The sequence below is a fragment of the Panthera pardus genome, unplaced genomic scaffold (assembly GCF_024362965.1).
Source record: "Panthera pardus isolate Hobbes unplaced genomic scaffold, ASM2436296v1 HiC_scaffold_17, whole genome shotgun sequence".
NCBI lineage: Eukaryota > Metazoa > Chordata > Mammalia > Carnivora > Felidae > Panthera > Panthera pardus.
Window position 1 is genome coordinate 21919633 of NW_026526732.1, and position 20296 is coordinate 21939928.

General features: G+C 40.4%; 1 protein-coding gene across 4 annotated transcripts in view; it reads right to left on the reverse strand.

Moving 5' to 3' along the window:
* The window catches only part of UTRN (utrophin), a 487285-nt gene that overhangs the window by 446010 nt on the left and 20979 nt on the right, over nucleotides 1-20296 (reverse strand). Inside the window, exon 1 of one of the 4 annotated variants that reach the window (XM_053904407.1) lies at nucleotides 12650-12838. The exons of 2 other annotated variants lie outside the window; for them this stretch is intronic. In XM_053904407.1, the coding sequence (XP_053760382.1) occupies nucleotides 12650-12737 (88 nt within the window). In that variant the 5' untranslated portion in view covers nucleotides 12738-12838. Of the gene's footprint in view, nucleotides 1-12649; nucleotides 12839-20296 lie in introns of those variants that run through there. One more of the 4 variants, XM_019425046.2, reaches the window with a different exon arrangement.

A 20296-nucleotide genomic window follows, 5' to 3' on the forward strand; every position in this document is an offset into this window, starting at 1 on the left:
TTAATATGTTAACAATTGTAGCAATGTTAGTAGTAACATTATTGTTGTTCCTATTTTTAACAACATGCATTAAATGCCTTCTACATAGGATAACTGTGTAATCTAATTGCACAAGATCCATATGAGGTAAATACTTTTATGATCAGAGGTCAAAACACTTACAATCAAGCAACGTGTCGAGGACTCACAGAGTTAGTAAATGCAAGTCCCTGAACTGACTGACACTCAAGGCAGTCTGACTCCAAAGTCCCAACTGTGCTTGGGGACAAGAGAGGAGTGAAGGAAAGACAGGCTCTACCCTCTCTCCACTTCCTACAGCAATGGACTGATTATAGCTGATACATGTGAAACCTACCCTCTGAAGACAAGTAATTGTCTGAGTAGACCTAACAATGATTTAGCCAACAGGATGTCATATCTTAAAGAATTTTTAATTACTACAATTATCTTTTATCTCATAGTTAGATATTTTTTTAATTATTTTTATAATAATCAATGGATATTGATGAATAAATGTTTGCCGGAACTGCTGAGCAGATTCAAAGCAGAAAAAAATAAGGTTGTAAGAGTTTCCGCAGGAAGCCTCACGATCCATGATTCTAAATTGGGGGGGGGGGGGGGGGGAGGATTTGCGTTGACCTTCATGTCCCACTGGATATTCAGTTCTCATGGATTTGGGGATTAAAAAAATAAGTCTATATCCTGTCAATAGGAAAACGGATACCTTGGATAAGCCACAGGGGACTGTCTGTTTAAACAACTTAAGCATCTGTTTCCAGAATGCTGAAGAGAAATGGATAGGAAGGTTAAATATAAAATATTATTTGTAGATATTAAATTGTTGGGCTTCAATGTCTCTAGTCTAGTCTCACCTACCCAGAGCATACATTACGAAATGAAGTCACTGAAAATGAAACTCTGTGATCTACTGAGATCCCTGAAGTGCAGATTAACTTAACAAATAACAGGGATCAGGATACTAATAACATATCATCATGAGGAAATGAGGGGAATTTGGCATAAGCCAAAGTAAAAGGCTCCTCTCCTGGCTGAACTGTTCACAGCTCAAAGTAGGCTGCAGGATGGTGGGAGGAAACTCAGAGGAGTGCTGCTGGTCTCCGATTCCACACCTGGGGACTGTCCTACCAGTCTCCCATTTCAGGGTGCTGAGATGTCAGGAAGGAAGACAGCAGGTGAGGAAAGCCGAAGACGTCTTCTGTGGAAGAACCCGCATTTCCTCCTGCCATACATACGTGTCTCTGACAAACTGTGAGTACATCTTATCATCAAAAATACAGCTTTATTTTTTTTTTAATTTTTTTTTAATGTTTATTTATTTTTGAGACAGAGAGAGACAGAGCATGAGTGGGGGAGGGGCAGAGAGAGAGGGAGACAGAATTGGAAGCAGGCTCCAGGCTCTGAGCCATCAGCCCAGAGCCTGACGCGGGGCTCGAACTCACGAACCGTGAGATCGTGACCTGAGCTGAAGTCAGACGCTCAACCGACTGAGCCACCCAGGCGCCCCGAAATACAGCCTTATTTTTAAGACAAGTGGTGATTTCACTAGAGAAAAAAATCCTGATGTCTTTCTTACCTGCATGTTTTTAAATATATCAGAAATAAATAAGTGAAATGAAGGAAGACACCAACAATAATAATAACAGCACATATTTCTGTAGCACTTACAGGAGCAGGACAGGCTGCTCTAAATGCTTTCTATCAGGGGCTTCTGACCCGGAGTGATCTTGCGAGACATTTGGCGATGACAAGAGACATTTTTAGGGCATTTTAGATAGTAGTAGGACTGAGAGACCTATTTACCAGCCATCAACCATTCTGATTATCTGGACATCTATCTGATCGGTTCGGGCCCATCCTACCATTCATCAAATATTCTGAATAGTAACTCTGTCTGAATACACTATAAATAGATAAAACAAATATCCTATCTAACAAAACCTGAGGTGTCAACAAATATTTTTATTAATATGGAGTACTTTCAGATACATGAACCAAATGTAGCCTTTCAAAATAACTTTCCCCTCTTCTAGATCCTGGAAGACCAATGACACCTGAAAACACCTGCTTCAGAATCTATCACAGGAATCGGCCCCCTCTTGCTTTATGAACATACTTGCAACTGTGACGGCAGGTAAGAATTCAAACGCAGAACCTCAAGCAAGAAAGACTTGGTACGTGTAATAAACATTATTTTACCTCCTAATCTACAAACTTTTAATAATAACTCTTATGGAGGCCTTTAATTAATGATATTACTATGGGGTGTCTGGATGTCTCACTCAGGTAAGCATTCTATTCTTTTTTTTTAATTTTTTTTAATGTTTATTTATTTTTGACAGAGCATGAGCAGGGGAGAGGCAGAGAGAGAGGGAGACACAGAATCTGAAGCAGGCTCCAGGCTCTGAGCTGTCGGCACAGAGCCTGACATGGGACTCAAACCCACGAACCGCGAGATCATGACCTGAGCTGAAGTCGGACGCTTAACCGACTGAGCCACCCAGGTGCCCCTAAGCATCCTATTCTTGATCTCAGCTCAGGTCTTGATCTCAGGATTGTGACTTCAAGCCCATGGTGGGCTGTGTGCTGGGCATGAAGCCTACTTTAAAAAATGGTATTACTACTACTAATAATAATGGATCCATATTGGTCCATTAATTGTGACACAGTGAATGTAACATAGTAACATAAGATGTCAATCAGGGAGGAAAGAAGAAACTGGGTGAGGGATGTACAGGGACTTCCCATACCTTTGCATTCACATTACTATCAATGTAAAACCAGCCTGAAATAAAAGCTTATTTCAAACAAGGTAAAAATAAAACAATCACATACAGGATATTTTCTTGGGCAAGAAAAGAAAAGCTAATTCTGGTACATCCACAGTACATTTTCAGTTTCACGTTTCTGTGGATTTACAAAACGATCAAGAAAAACGGTTGAGAATCACTGGCGTGGCTTTGACTGTGCTGCTGGATTCCACATGCGCACCTGCTTTCCATACATTTCTCAATGGAATTCTATCTCATTCACTGAACAACAACAATAACAAAAAATATCTGAGCCACAAAAATGTGCCAGGAGCTAGGCTAGGTCTGAGGATTCAAACACAAAGAAGCAGAGAGCCCGTCTTCAAGGTCATCTCTAAAGCTGAGGTTCTCAAGCATGCACAGTGACCACTTGGAGAGATTATTAAAACACAGGTTTCAAGGTCACACCCTGTAAGAGAGAGGCCAGGCCACACTTTCAAAAACACTGACCTATGAAATCTGTCATAAATGTTGTGACAGAGGACCACATCTAGGAATCACTGAATTTGAGCCCAGGAGGGAAGGTGTAGGAGCAGAGGAGAGGGGCATCCAACCCATACGTGAAGGTCAGAAAGGAATTCCTGGAAAAGAAGTGCACTGTTGATCATTTAAGAGTAGAATAAGTCTTGAGGACGCAGCCTGCCTACCACACAGTACCGAGAACATTTACAGTGCTTCTGAAAGTCACTGAACGCTGGCCACAAAGTACCAACCCCCAGCAGCTGCAAACCAGCAGTGCCCGTGAGCCTAACCAGCAGGCCACTCCAGAGCTGGAGAAAGGGGCTTTGTGCTCGTTGGGGTCTGACAAAATATGCAAACAGGATTCTAGAGCCCAGGGTTTCTAGCCCAGAAAGCCATATACTGCCTCCCCTCAGTTGTGCAGCCATTTCACGGGAAAAGCTTTCTCATGTGTTAATGGTTTTTCACCATTTGGGGTTGCAAAATCTAGCACCATTTTTACCCAAGTTGTTAAGCTTTGAGGCTACTTTGCACTGCTCTGTACTTTTATTTTGTCTCCTGTATGTATAATCAGCACATCTCATTATTGCCAACGTGTTAATATTTAGCAGCACTCGAGCCCACTACCCTTCTGATTTGTATCTAGAAACTGAATACCTAAACGTGAATTAAGAAAACAGTCACTAACAGAGGGCCTAATGTGCTTCACAGATCTCCCTGACTGCACACTCCAAGGAACAAATGGCCACTGTCACCTCTCTACAGTCTGCATGGTATCTGCAGAGGTCCTGGCCTACCAGTGAGGAGAATCATTAAGTTTAAAAACAGATTTAAAACAACAGGACCTATAGCAGGACCCAGAAAACAGCAGATCTGAATAAATGTTCTCTGAATCTTTTATTTGGGGGCTGCTTTTTTTCTCCCTTCTAATTCTTAGATGTGTGGCTTACTTGAGGTTAACAGAAAAGTAAGCACTATGTACCACTTGATTTAAGAAATGTGAATAGATGAGAAATTTTAGAAAATTATAGAGAAATCGATGCTTACTTTCTTCTTAATACAAACCCGGTAGGATAAGAATTGTTCATCATAAAACTCCAGGCACGTATTACTTGCTAGAGACTTCCAAGTTATGGGACGTAAATGCCAATTCTTTATTTCAGTATCAAGAGGTAGGTATGCCTTCAACGCCATTTATTTTTATTTAGGTTTTATTACTCGGAGAAATTTTGCAGCATGAGGTCCAGCAACAAATTCAGTGAATACACAGAATACAATCTCAAAGACTTTTGTTTTGTAATACTACACAGTTTGTTGAGCCACAAAATAACTTCTCATCATAAAACATAAGAGTCTCCTTGTAACCGCAGAAGAAATTAGGTAGGAAGGAGGTGGATAGGTAAGAAGGATCCAATGGAACTTGAGAACTATTTTCTCAGCCTACTTGCAAAATATCCATAACCTCCCAGCTTAGAATCCATCACTATGAAGTCAAACATGATTTTTTAAAATGTTTATTTATTTATCTTGAGACAGAGAATGCACACTCAAGCAAGCGGGGGAGGGGCAGACAGAAAGGGAGAAAGAATCCCAAGCAGACTCCATGCTGTCAACACAGAACCCAATGTGGGGCTTGAACCCACGAAACGCAAGATCATGTCCTGAGCCGAAAATTCAAGAGTCGGAAGTCCAACAGACTGAGCCACCCAGTCACCCCAACTTTGCATATGAGCAAAGACAGAATGGAATAATTGTCTTAAAGAATTTGTATCAGCAGACATAAAATATAATAAGTATTTTCTTTTCATGATGTCTTTCTCTTCTATTTCCAAATGTCCATAAGTAACTGCCACACACACACACACACACACACACACACACGCATGCACACGCACGCACACACACTATGCTTTTCCTTTTCCTGCTGTAACACTACTTATTCAGAGTTACCCATTAAATTTTTATTAACAACTAACAGTTCTCAGAGTATTGCCAGATACCAGATTGCATGAGTAGGTTGGAGTTATCTAAAGAGAAAGTGAATCTGTTGGGAAAATAAATTTCTTCTGTCAAACACAATCCAGGAGCTACTAACACCAGAAAAGGAGTAGGCTAAATCAGAAGCTAAAGGCACAGGATCCAAGAGTAGAACAAGAAAAGAAAACAGGTCGGGTCAAAGCCAGGAGACTCGCTCTGGCGGCAGGTTTTAGCTAGGGGCTGGCTGGGCCAGGAGAAAAGGGTCAGTGCTGCTGTGACAGGAGGAGCTGAATCTCAGAGGACCAAGAGGATTGCTATTTGATAAGGTATCTCCATTGATGATATGCATGTAACCTGGAAGAATTTGTGCGAGATGCCTATCTCACAACCTCTGTGCATTCCAGCCTCTGGCAGTATCTGGATCAGTGGCATTAAACTGAAATCTATCAGGTTTCCAGACCATTATGACGGTTCTCCTCTATTTGGAGAAATAGTCCTCTCTGCAGACTAAATAAAGCTTTTTATATAAGGCACCAAAAGGCAAATAGGTCGTACAGCACAGAACCATATGGGAACCTGTGTGCCCTTTTCCTTTGCTTGTCTTGCTTGCTTGCAAACAATAAAAACCTTTCTGAATAAATGAAAGTGAACTTTGAAACCAGCAAAACATTTCGGGCACCATGCCACAAAGATATTCTCCAAGCAACTGCAGGCCATTTGCTGTCATGTACAGCTCTGTTTTCTTGCCATGTACTGGGTCTGCGGTTAGAGTCCAGCATAGAATTACAGCCTTGATGCTTTGACGTGAAAAATTACTAACAGATCTAGATCGAAGGATGAGGACGAACTGGTCAATTTTCAGTACGATGATGCACATGGGGCCTAATTTAAACTAATATCTTATCTTTATCTAACATCTAAGCGGTATTCATTTTTTCCCAGGTTAACTTGAAAGGCTCTACTAACAAATACAGCCACCATTTACTATAATCCTTCCTGCAATTTGCCAAAGAATGTGCAAGAGAGTTTGCATATGTACACCTTTAAAGACTCACAACAGTCCCTTTATTACCATTTTGCAAGCAAGGAAACTGAGATCCGATGCAGGGTGACTAGGACTCAACTGTGAGTCTAGCTACACAGTGTGTCCCCATTAAGTGTATCATGCTCTACAACTTACATGGAAAAAGGGCATTCTGTGAATACCTCTGGGCCCTACCATCCCTATGAGAGTAATTCATGGGTATAGAAAAATGTAATAAAATAGTGAGGGCACCTAAATAATCACCAGCCTCAGCAGAGTCCGGGATGATGACAGCGGCCACACCAGTCAAAAGATAAAGAGAAAATACAGAATCCAAATCCAAAGACTCGAAACTCTATCCCAGAAATCCAGAAATCACTTGTGTCTTTTAAGTTGGAAGTTAACCGTCTTTAAATGCAAAAGAAATTCACATAAGTCACTTAAAATCTGCAATTTTGCAGGAATTTCCCTCCGAATCAGGAAGAGTTTGAAGTAAGAGATCCAGACAACAGAAAAAGGGGGAGGGCCCAATGCATGAAAAGGCAATTTATTGAAGAATTTTTCCAAAGGGCCATTAAACATATGCAGAGAAGTTCAATTTCACAAAAGAAAAGAAAAGGAAAAAGTCCAAACATTTATACACTACTTTTTATTTCTCTACACTTCGTGGATAGCAACTTCACAGAAAACACTTACCTGCCCCCCAGCAATTACACAAATGAACTAAGATCTATGTACACAGGTCATTATTTCCAATAATTTTTTTAAATGGGATACTACCATCACAGTATGGTTCTGACTTTGGTTCAAAAAGAAAAGTCATGCTTGTGAAAACCTGGATACAAAGCTGCCCATTTGTGTATTCATAGGAAAAGGTATGGCCAAACAAAACTATTAACAATGGTTAATAGACATAAACGGAGGGGAGAGGGAATAATTTTCTACTCTGTATAATGTTTATTCAGCACTGGATTTTTTTAAGAAGGAAGCTGATTACTTAAGGTATTTTTTTAAAAGATACTTAAATATATTATTAAAAATGAGGTATGGAATCAAAAATTTCTTACAAGAAAATATCTCTCTAACTTACCAGCCACCCTCACAGGGAACCACACTTATTTTTGCCCAGTTCACAACCCAAGATTCAATTCTCTGGTTTAGACAGAAAGTTTGACCTGTGTTCCCTTAGTCCTAGAATAAAATTTCACTTTGACACAATGGTAGAACTAGGCTATGACTCATCTTCCTCTGCAGAACAATGAAAGTTCTAGTTCAGTGGGAAAAAAACTACTTGAGTTGCCTGCTCACCGAACTGTTCAAATCAAGGTCAAAATATTGGGGCAGGATCAAGCGAGTCGCTGTGCCCAGATCCTATCGAACGCTCCTACCATTCCTCACTCCCAGCAGTCCTTTCAATGGTCCTCCAATCAAATCCTGACTTTGCAAATGGTTAGAAGAGGAAGCACCTGGTGCCCTCTAAGGAAGGGTCAAAGAACCCAACTGTAACACAAAATGGATCCAGGACCCATGTCATGAGCATACCTTTCAAGTAATGCCAAGGGAAAACACAACTAAAAGGATAACAGAGTGTACAGGTTGAACTTAAATATATATATACACGTAAGGATATATATAATTTTTTAATATTTATTTTTGAGAGAGAGAGAGCATGCACACAAGTGGGGGAGAGGCAGAGAGAGAGGAAGAGAGAATCCCAAACAGACTCCATGCTCGATGCAGGGTCCAATCTCATAACCATGAGATCATGACCTGAGCAGAAACCAAGAGTCGGACATTCAACCGACTAAGCCACTCAGGCACCCCTTAAATATATTTTAAGTACCATAATGAACATAACATTTGATTTCCTATTCCTAGACTCTAGGTAGCAGGCAAAGCTACCGTTATCAGATTTTTATAAGGTTTACAGAACGTACTCTTTATTTACCTTGAATGTTACCATAGTTTACAAGGGCTTTGAAACAGCCTCTGGGAAATCCCACTGGTTGGGAGACCCACCTCAGAAGTTCAGTGACTTTTACAGTCAATCATAAGTAAGAGCCAAGTCTACCCCTCAAACAGCTGTTCAGTACCATGTTAACTCACACATCTCATTTTCTCCCCAAATTCTTTTGTTTCAAACAAGTCGTTCTGTCTACCCTTCTTCTCCAAATTTAACAATTTTCTCACTCACCTCTGCAAATTATATTCCACCTGGCCCTCCTAACCACCAGTGAATTTTCTTTATACATGTTAAGATCAGCTAAAAATTCACAAGCCCTGAGAAATCTTCCCAGACAAACCTCACTGTACTCTGGCGACTCTGAAGTCTGTGCCTTCATTCTGATACAGTCAACTGGTAGGTCAGGAAGTCCATGATATCTGGCAACGATAAACACACTCCTTCCTTTCAAACCAACCCTCACACAGTTCCTTTCAGAGAACCTCCTGGTAGTGTCCCCAACCAGCCCCACCTCCGCATTCACATACACCTACACCCCAGCCCCTGATAAAATTCTTATTCCAAAGTTCTCAACCTGCCTTGCTTCATGAAGACACTGCCAACTGGCAGGCTTGTCTCTTCCGAGAGGGCTGCTCAATGTGTCTGTTCCCCTAGGATCTCTTCCAGGAGCTTCTTCCAGATGACAGCTGGTATTCAGGGGAGCCACAGTCTAATATAACATACTCTCCTACATCAGCACTGACCGGAAACGAAGAGATCCAACCCTCTTCCAGCCTTCCTGTTGCTCAGAGGAATTGATTCATTCATTCCACAAGCAGATATTGAGCCTTCCCTGAACGCCAGGCACACAGTTAGGTGCTGGGTACAATGGTGACAAGCTCCTCGTCCTCTTCACAGAGCTTTCGGTCTAGCTGGGAACAAGTAACAGTCCCCTGTGCCTCTCCACCTTGAATCTATAGCAGCATCACTCAGAGACTTTTTGAAAAGCTACAAAGTCAAGGCGTCAGTCTGCTTAAATCAGAATCTCTGGTGGTGGGGCTTCAACACTTTGACGACTCTACCGTGGAGCCAGGGTTAAGGATATCTTCACCAACCCATCTAGAAAGGAAACAGCTGACATAGAGTCCTGTCAGCCAACAAGCAAGCAGGAAGGATGGCCAGAAAAGCTGCCTCCCAGCAGTGGCTTCCTGAGCAGGGCAATTTCTAGACATAAATCATCTGTGCATTAGTGGATGCCTACAAATCCTAGAATGGCACCAAAATTTTTTTATTTCACATTTTCAAGACTTTTTTTAAGTTTATTTATTTATTGGGGGGGGGGGAGAGAGAAAGAGAGAGAGAGAGCAAGTGAGCATGAATGGGGGAGGGGCAGAGAAGGAGAGAGAGAAAATCCCAAGCAGGCTCCACACTCAGCATAGAGCTGGCCCGACTCGGGGCTCAATCTCCCAACCATGAGATCACGACCTGAGCTGAGATCAAAAGCCAGACACTTAACCAACTTAGCCACCCAGTTGCCCCATTTTCAAGACTTTTTTAACTTTGGTCTCCCTCAATTAGGTTATTCTTAACTTGTCATCATTTGTACACAGGCATCAAGATTAAGAAAAGGAATTATTTCACAAAAGTATAGGGTTAATATATTTTTTTAAGTTTATTTATTGGGGGGGGGGGGGAGCAGAGAGAGAGGGAGAGAGAGAGAATCCCAAGCAGGCTCTGTGCTGCCAGTGCTTAGCCCAATGTGGGGTTTGAACCCACGAACCATGAGATCATGACCTGGTCCGGAACCAAGAGTTGGTCACTCAACCAACTGAGCCACCCAGACACTCCTAGGGTTAATATTTTAATGGTTTTTAAAAAAAAATTTTTTTTAATGTTTTTATTTATTTTTGAGACAGAGAGAGGCAGAGCATGAGCAGGGGAGGGACAGAGAGAGAGGGAGACACAGAATCCAAAGCAGGCTCCAGGCTCTGAGCTGTCAGCACAGAGCCCGACGCGGGGCTCGAACTCACGGACCGTGAGATCATGACCTGAGCCGAAGCCTGACGCTTAACCAACTGAGCCACCCAGGCGCCCCCTAGGGTTAATATTTTAAAATAAAAAGATTCGATATCAAAGAAAGATAGATGACAGATAAGTAGATAGATGATAGATAGATAGATAGATAGATAGATAGATAGATAGATAGATAGATGATATAGATTCAGATTTCAACTTACTCAGTTTCTCCCTGTTGTAGCTCAGTGGTGGCAGGGAGGCAAATACATTGAAGCTCTCCACAGAGCAAAGGGCGGCAATTTCAAAACTAACACTGAATGGTTAACTTTGAGCAAATATGTATCTAAAATTCACTCCATTTTATACCTTGTTTTCCATTATTCCCTTTAGATTCGGCAACGGTCACTGGCATATCAACTCCATACTGTCAAAAGTTTAATGCAAAACGCTTATGGTTTCATTTACTCCACCTGACTCAAGGTCCATAAACAAAAGATTCATCCCAAAGTTTAATTATGGAGACTGCTCTGAAAGCCAGAAAAGGCCATGTGTTGCAATGAAATATAACATCCATTAAAAAATTTATTTTTTTATTTCTAACAAGATCACTAGAGATCTACCCAGCAGATGTAAGGAAATACTCAGTTCACCAAAAGCCAATGAGAAGAGAGTCTAGGCCTTCGTGGAATTCAAAATCATATGTACATTGGTTTTCTATTTGTATTAAAAGAACATGCCCTGAAATATTTTTTTAAATGATTTCTATTTTCCTAAAGCCTTTGGACTGGTCTGAGGGCAGGGGAGAATGCTATGTAAATGGGCCAGAATTCATATTTAAAGTTGCAGTCTACTCATTTCAAAGTGTCCTTACTATTTAAAGACGTATTTGTATTTCTCTTGTGTCTTTTGATTTCACCACCATACTTACTTGAGACCCTTTGTAGCAAGACAGTAACATGCACACAAGCAGACCATAGAGACTATTAATGCCAGAGAAAGAGGAATAAATCAGAGTCCAAAGAGATCTTTGAAAGGCCACAATGCTGCAATGCTTTCCTATACGTGGTATTTTAATTCTGGTCCCTGAACAGTATTTTAATTTTCTGTTGAGAGCATATGTTTATTTAAATAAGAGAGAAAGGCAATAGCCAAAGAAATGAATTATAGCCCACGGATCTCCTATTACACTTGGCCAAGAAACCAAATTGACAAAGAAAATATGGGCTGCACCAATCATTTTAGTTTAGATGTGCTCCACAGAGAACATGCCTACAACCATTTACCACCTCATTCATATGGAGTTAGGATTAAAAAAAAAAAAAAAAAAAAAAAAAAAGAGGTAAGGAGTAACTCCAAAGGAAAGAAACACATATAGTAAAAATTCTAACCAACCTAAAAGTTTTCTTTCCCACAGCGACAACACTCAAGCATGATACATGAGGTCAAACGACATCCGTCCCTTGGGTTGTGTTTTTTTGTTGTTGTTGTCTTTGTTTACTCAGAAAGCTCACGTGACCAGCACATAAATACATACATTGAACAAGACACAAACATCTGGCCTGATCAGAAGAACTAGATCACCCTGGAAGTAAACCCCAGTGAGAAACGTGCATGATCACATCCATAGTGAAGTTATACATCTGCATTTCTTCGTGACACTGTACTGAAACGAAAACCCCTTCATTTACAGTCCCCACAAAGTACACATGTCCTATTCATGCCCTTATCAGTTCTGAACTATATGTTTTGAAAAGTAAAGTACTGGAACACCTGGGTGGCTCAGTCAGTTAAGCCTCTGACTCCTGATTTCAGCTCAGGTCACGATCCCACAGTTCATGGGTTCAAGGCCCGCATCAGGCTCTACTTGGGATTCTCTCTCTCTGCCTCTCCCCCATTCACACACTCATGCTTGCCCTCTCTCTCTCTCTCAAAATAAATAAACTTTAAAAAAAGCTAAAGTATCTTTTTACCCAGTACAGTAAATCAAAACACCATGGGATGAGCTCTGTCACTATTCAACAGTACAGAGGAAACTTTCTATGACAGTAAAGAGTCAACACATAATAAGCTACTTTGAAAACACAAAGAGGCAAACTGATGCACATTTGTCACAACACATTGGGGTATGGACTCAAGGTCCATACCCTTGAGTGCTTTTTCCAAAGAGGCCAATAAATGGCAAATTGTCACATTCTGAAGAGAAGGATGAAGCAGACAGGGTTGGTCTCCACTATTTGGAATCTAGACAGATATGGCATCAGGAAGCACAAACCAGGGTGCTCCCATCACCAGCCAGGCCCTGTCTTCAGCAGCTCTGATACCTAAGAAGTGACTAAGAGACCCTTGTCTTCACTGCCGTCCCCTTTTCAAAACCTCACAGGCTGGGAGTCATGCAAGACTTACCTGCTACCTGCTTGCAGGCCTGGCGAGCTTCTGGCAAGTCAAGTCTGCACTTTTTCCACCGAAACGTGGTGGCCACCGGGCCGCTCATCACCTACAGTTGCTTAAATGACGAGGAAAAAGATGCAGAGGAAGTGGACAACAAAAGCAGCCTGCGAACTGCACACTGGGATGTCCTGTTTTGGGGTGGCTTTTATTTTTCCCATGAGAGGATCTGACTAAACCTAACCCAGCCTCCTCTAAATACCAGACAGGAAGTTACATTTAGCAGTAAGTGAAAACTCCTTAGGTCGTTTTTTATTATTGTTTTTGTTGTTGTGTTTTGCTTTTTGGGGTTTTTTTAATTGTCACAACTTGGAGTCTTTGGATGGTTCTAACGTACTACAAAGAGATTATAACTTTGCTTCCTGTTTTGACAGTGTTGGCTGGTAAGGGACATCTCCACCCACCTCCCTACCCACTATGTATATAAATAGAGGTATTTGCCCTGGTGTACAACTGGGCTGAAGAGTTTGGTTACATATTAACCATACTTCAAAGAATAAATGGGACTTGTTATTTTACTTTAATAGACATATATACCTTGGAGAAATGAAATTCAAAAGGATATCTTCTTAATTCCTTACACATTACTATGACAGAAAAAAAAAAAAAAAGCAGCTTACCCACACAGAATTATAAAATAAGAAGTAAAACTTTCGACTCATACTTTCCGGCCTATTCTATCTTGTGTATGTGCTCTCTTGCCGTGCACATGTTATCCACACACATACGACAAGCAAGGAAAAGCATTACCCATGGTACCTCACTCTGTTTTTTTTTCCTATTCTTTTTGTCTCTCCTGCTTTGCAACAGAAACTTTATACTTAAAAGCAAGATTTTCATATCTCATAGAATATGTACCCTTATCAGGATACACACGGATTTAAATTAAAAGCCATCTCTTTTCCTGCTACTGACTGAAATATGATAAAGAGAAACTTGGCAGGACTTGCCCAATCTCTGTGTGTTTCCTAGATTACAGGCATGACTCTGGCAAAATACTCTCTAACACAATCTTCAAATCTGTAAAATGGGAGTAGTGGCCCCACCGATTTCCTCGAATTGTTGTGAGGAGACAGCAAAAAGCACAGTGGTACAGATTATGTCACACAGTCAAGCCCAATTCTTTTCTGTAAGAGGTTTATTGACATGTAATTCACACAGTATGTAATGAACCCATTTAAAGTGTAGAATTCAAGGATTATTAGTATATTCACAGAATTATGCATCCATAACCACAATCAATTTCAGGACACTCTCATCACCCCAAAAAGCACTCTCTCTCTGTTTTCTGCCCTACCCACCAGCCCTAGGCAACCATGAACACCTACTTTCAGGTCTCTACAGGTTTGCCCTTCCCAGGCATTTCATATGAAGAAAACCTTGGAACATGTGGTCCTTTGTGACAAGCTTCTTTGACTTCGTATAATGTTTTCAAACTCAGTACTTCACTTCTGAATAATGACTGAATAATATTCCATTGCATAAATACTCCACATCTATTTATTCACTCATCAGCTGATGGACATCTGAGTTATTTTAATCTTTGGCTGATATGAACAATATTGCTATGACGATTCAGGAACAAGTTTTCACGCTGACATACGTTTTCACCTCTCTATATGACTGCTGGGTTATATAGTAACTCTGTGGCTAACCTTTGAAAGAGTGCCGGACGGTTTTCCAAAGTGGCTGCACCATTTACGTTCCCATTACCAGGGTTATGAAGTTTCCAATTTATCCACATGTCCACCAACATGTATTATCATCTGTCTTTTTAATTACAGCTGTCCTAGTGCATATGAACATATCTCCCTGTGATTTAATATGCATTTCCCAGGTGGTCAGCAAAGCCTAACTTTATCAGTAGCCCAAAAATGTCTCCGTTCTTGTAGACAGGGCTCAGTACTCAAAATACAGAACAACCAGTAAGGCATGGGGACCACTTAGTCAAAATGGATAGTGGCTACAGAGACGAAACAAGATCTTAAAGGTGTCTAGCTGGAACAGTGGCTATTTTCCAAAAGGTACGAAAACATTCCAAAAAAATTTAACTGGTAGAGCTATACAGGTTCATGCCAGCTAAATAACTACTACTTTCGAATTAGATCTCCAATAAGAGGCTACTAAAGTGGTTGGCTCTTCTTTCTCTACTAAAGGGCTGCAGAAGAAAACTTAAAAGGAGATGAAATTCTCAATGTAAATATGATATTTCCATCATTTACAAATCATTTCTCTCCTTCTGTCTTTCTGTATGTGTCTTCTTCTTGAATACAAAGAGATTCAACTAAAGCAGCCTTTTGAATAGCCATAATTATTTACAGGAAGAGATTTTAGACCAGATGTGATTTAAGATTGAGACTGCCCCAAATTCTGAAGGTAGCCAAGAGGGAGAAGTCAAGAAATACACACTAGCAATATTTCCCCCTCCCCTCCTAAAAATGTGATATTGGCTGAAAAGATATGTGCGCCCCCACGTTTATCACATTATTTACAATAGCCAAATATGGATGCAATCTAAGGGGCTCTTGATAAATGAAGGGATAAAGAAGTAATATACGTGTGTGTGTGTGTGTGTGTGTGTGTGTGTGTGTGTGTGTGTATAAAATATTTGTCATAAAAAAGAATGAAATCTTGCCATTCACAACAATAGAGACATACCTAGAGGGCATTATGCTAAGTGAAATAAATCAGACAGAGAAAGATAAATCCCATATGATTTCATTTATATGTGGAGTCTAAAACACACAACAAACTGGAACAGATTCATAAATACAGAGAACAAACTTGTGATTGCCAGATGGTAGGGGGTGGGGTGATGGGCAAAATAGGTGAAGGGGATTAAGAGGTACAAATTCTGGTTTATACAAAATAAACAAGTCACAGGAATGAAAAGTGCAGCACAGGGAATATGTAATAGTGTAATAACTTTGTATGGTTGCTGATGGTAACTACTTACCATAGTGAGTACCGTGCAAAGTACACAATTGTGGAATCACTATGTTGTACACCTGAAACTAATGTAATACTGTGTGTCAACTAAACTTCGAGTAAAAAAGAAATGTGATATGGGGAGGGCAGTAATTATTCTAATTCAAAGGGATTATCTAATCTAATGCTATCTAACTCAGAGAAATTATAGTTTTCTTCAGACTATGGTATTTGAACAAATTCATATTACAATGATGTTAATTATCTCTTTACTAAAACATCCTATTTTAGGATTTTCATCTTCTTAATCCCTAAAAGAAAGAAAAAGAAACAGAATAAAACCTACATAAAACATGACAAAGAAAATACAAAAATGCCATAAGCTTTAAAAAATAACAACTTTTTTCTTTATTTTCCAATATAAGGCCTCAAGCCTGGCAACATGTATTAATAATATGATTCATCCCTCTTCCAAGAAATTTTCCATGTCCCAAGGCTGCACTATGTAATCCATTGTTTTAGTTATTTCTTGGCATACAGCTAACTATGAAACTGACCTCTGAACTTTCCTATGTCAAATAGAACTTTCCATTGTGGGAAATTTCTAAAACATTCATATTAAGCTAAGTGGAAATGTCATCAAAGCTCAGGAGCAAATATGGTGTATATCAACCAATACAATTTCTAAAGTATATTCTATGCAAGGAAAAGCAAACCATTAATCAAACACAAGTGAAAAGCCTTTATCAGAGTTTCAGTAAATACTTGATGGTGAGGAAAATCAGAAGCAGCAATCAGCTTATCAAAGTTATCTGAAAGTTCTTCTAAAAAGATCTAATGGGAGGGCACTTTTTAAAACTGTTCTGTAATGTCAGAACCCACTCCATCCACAGACCCCTTCTGCTAGATTACACGGTGACCTCATTTCTAGTTCTTGTGAAATCAATAGACCATTTATGCCGCAAGTATCTGTCTAGGGTATGCACTTTCTTATTCAATCTGGTGTTGACAGCAGTAATCAAATTTTGTACATACCACTAGGTCTATTATAGCTCAGCAGCAACTGGCTGCCAGCCTAGGTCTACTCTCACCAAAAGGGAAAGAAAGGATTGGACTGGAGAGAGAAACACAGAACGTATGAGCTGAAACCACGGGGGCTGGTGTCGAAGCCAGAGAGTGAAGCACAGGCAGTGGAGACTCACCCAGCCGCTTCAAAACGGTCAGGCCCAGGTGAGCCCACCCTGGCTGTCAAAGGCACACGTTTTTTTTCACCCTTTCTATTATCTGCAAACCCTCTTGGCTTTGAACATCTCATTATAATGGTCGGTCCTAACCATTATAGGTTCGGTAACTAATGAACCTACATCTAACCCTGCAGAGCTGCAGACAAAAGCTAGAAACAAACCACACCCTCCACCCAATACCAGGAAGGCCAAATGCAAGGGAACACTGGAGTTACGGCACTTCCGGGGAACTCTCTAGACACTACTGGCTTCATTTCGTAACTCTTCTACATGTACTTAGGCCAGAATCAAACATTTTTCTCAGATCAAAGAAATGCTAGGTTAAGGCTGCCTGGGTGTCTCAATCGGTTAAGTGTCCGACTCTTGGTTTAGGCTCAGGTCAAGATCTCATGGTTTCATGGGTTCGAGCCTCACGTCGGTCTCTGCACTAATGGTGCAAAGCCTGCTTGGGATTCTCTTCCTCCTCTCTCTCTCTGCCCCTCCCCTGCGCGTTGGCTCTCTCTCTCTCTCTCTCTCCCCCTCTCTCTCCCTCTCTCAAAATAAATAAATAACCATTTTTTAATGCTAAGTTAATCTTCTTAGGCTAAAAACAAGGTCAGTTTTAAAAATAATTGGGGAGGGAAGAGACCTGACTTTGAAATTTTACTGGACTTGCTGTCTTAGACTTTAAATCTGCAAGAAAACCACACTCTAGCTAATAGATATTTTCTACTTAACAGCAGCATGGATGGTGCCATTTCCTGGTATGACAAGTAACTTTTTTTCATATTTTAAAATTTGAAATAAATTTAGATTTACCAAAAAAGGTATAAAAAGAGTCACACAGAGTTCTCTCACTCCCCTCACTTAGCTTCCCCAAACGTTGTCACCATATTACATAACCAGACTATCACTGTCAAAACCAGATAATTAGCATGGATGCAATACTACACTTTATAACTACCCTACAGAACATATCCAAATGTCCCCACTTGTCCTCTTTTTCTGATTCATGGTTCGATCCAAGATCCTGCACGCAAGCAACACTTCAAAAATCCAGGATGTGTCCTTTTCAATAAATCATGCACTATCTAACGAACATTTCTGATCCCTCCAAAGTTCTGTTTCTTTTCATGCTAATGAGGAGGTGTCATCATTAACCACAGAGTCTTCCAGGCTAGGAATGTTCTTTTCCTCCACAATTCTCCTCATATTTCAGCTGTCAGTCTTATCAACCTTACCGTATAAACACAAGTCAAAATGACCTTCACAATCCCTTGTCCAAAAACCTTGAACCAGATGTTTTGCCGAATCAGAACTTTTCCCATTTGAGCAAAGTTAATAGAGCACATAGGACATATATTACATTAAAACAAAATAAAACAACAACAAAAACAAACAAACAAACAAAAAGCCAGCAAGATTCAGGGCAATTTCCCCTTAATCAAACACATTAATAGTTCTGCAACAAATGTGTGTGTATCTTGAATGGTAGGTGGGATAGGTAAAGCTTTTAAAAGCATCTTATTAGCAGTTCAAGTGAGATTTCACCACCAAATGAGTTCAAGGTCAAGCTCAGATTTACTGTCAAATGAATTACAAAGAAGGTACCTTTGAGTTTTCAGAGTTCTTTTGAACTACTACAACTGCAGAGGAGGGGCTGTGGAACTACCTATGAAATCCAGTGGCTTCATTCGTCTCCCACCCACCTCAACTACATCCTCCTTCACTCACCTGGTAGAGCCACCTGTTATGTCACCTCTGCCTCTAGGCTCTCTTCACTCCAATTCACATTCCCACAAATTCCCCGCAGTGACCTTTCTCAAATACCTACAACTCCCTAACCTCATAATCCTTAAAGATTTCCCATGCCAAAAACAGGGGGAGTTTGAAGTCTACTCATCTTCATGAGGTTAACAAAGGTCTCCACCATCAGAGCCAACTCCCAACCGTGCTGATCATCTACACAGCATTACAAAAAAGGTATAGTCTCTGTCCCTTAAGATTCTCACAATCTCACTCAAGCCCTTTCATATTTTCATCAGAGTAATTATTGTTTAGAATACAACGTCTCCGATAATCAAAGAGCATATCTGGATATTTTAACTCATTTTTTCTCTAGCTAGGAAATTCTACCTTAGCTCTTGATCACATTAAATATTACTAACAAAATCCCACATCTTGACATGAAAAGGATTTTTCACATGATTTTAAATAATACATCTAAAAATACGACACTACTGTTGGTATGGTTAAAACAATTACAAAGAGAAAGAGCCAGAAAAACTTTTCTAAAAACAAGCAAAACCAAAAAAGTAACATCAAGGATGGTATTTAATGGGCTGATTTCTCATGAGATTGTTTTTCCAAAGCAGAAAGATATAAATAAAATCTGAAATCATGCCTTTGTTTCCATATTAGAATATTAATGGAATAGAATGACATTATAATCAACGAAATTACATTAGAGTGAGTTAAACCAAAATCCCCACCATCAAAGACTTTAGAATTTATCCCCAATCACGCAGAGGCTGATCTCAGATGCAGACTTTAAGATGATGCCAGGAAAGGACGAAAGAAATCCTATTTTAAGTATTATTAGTTTCATTGTCTAGTGTGCAAACAGTCAAAGATACCTACTTGGAATGATGAATTAAAAGAAAAATTCCTAGAAGTTGTATTTCAGAATTAAATGACAAACTTTCTTACAATTATCTCAGGAATGCTGCATAGAAGTAGTGAGATTAAGAGGTAAAGAACAAGTACCACCAAATCCCTTAAAATGAGTGTTGTAGGGACAGGGGGTAGGTGCACACATCCACTCCCTACACCCAGACAGAGGAGGGATTCCCTCCAGGATGGCACTCCTCTCACAATAGTGTGTGTGTGTGTGTGTGTGTGTGTGTGTGTGTACACGTGTAGCAAGGTTTCTCACCAGGTGTGTTAGTTCCAACCAAAATGGCGACTGCCTGGAATCAACTGAGGTGAGGCCTCCAGTAGCCGGCAGCAATCTGTGTTAGAACAGGCCAACACTCCATGGCTGCCAAGTGACGCCAAGGCTTCGTAGAAGCCAGGCTCCAGGCTGCCAGGACAGCGGAAGGAACCCTGGAGTACTGGCTGCTTAAGGCAGGGATCGCTGGGATGGCGACTCCAGCAGCAAACAATCCACTCTAGCAGAAGAAAGGAAGGTCATTGCCAGGGTTCTCCAGGGACCAGGAACAGTTATTTAATAAGAAGAAGGAAACAACACAAATGCTTTGAAAGGAAAGAGGAACTTCAAAATATTTTAAAAAGGAAGAATTGGGGGGGGGGGGGGGGAGGAAGAAAATGGAAGTGACTTTTCCGAATTTTTTGCATGTCCTGTTTTTATACATCGGGTGAAAAAGAAATGCTGCCATTTCTCATTTAGCTTTGTTTTTCCATCCCCTATAGCACAGTGACTGGCATGTGGCAA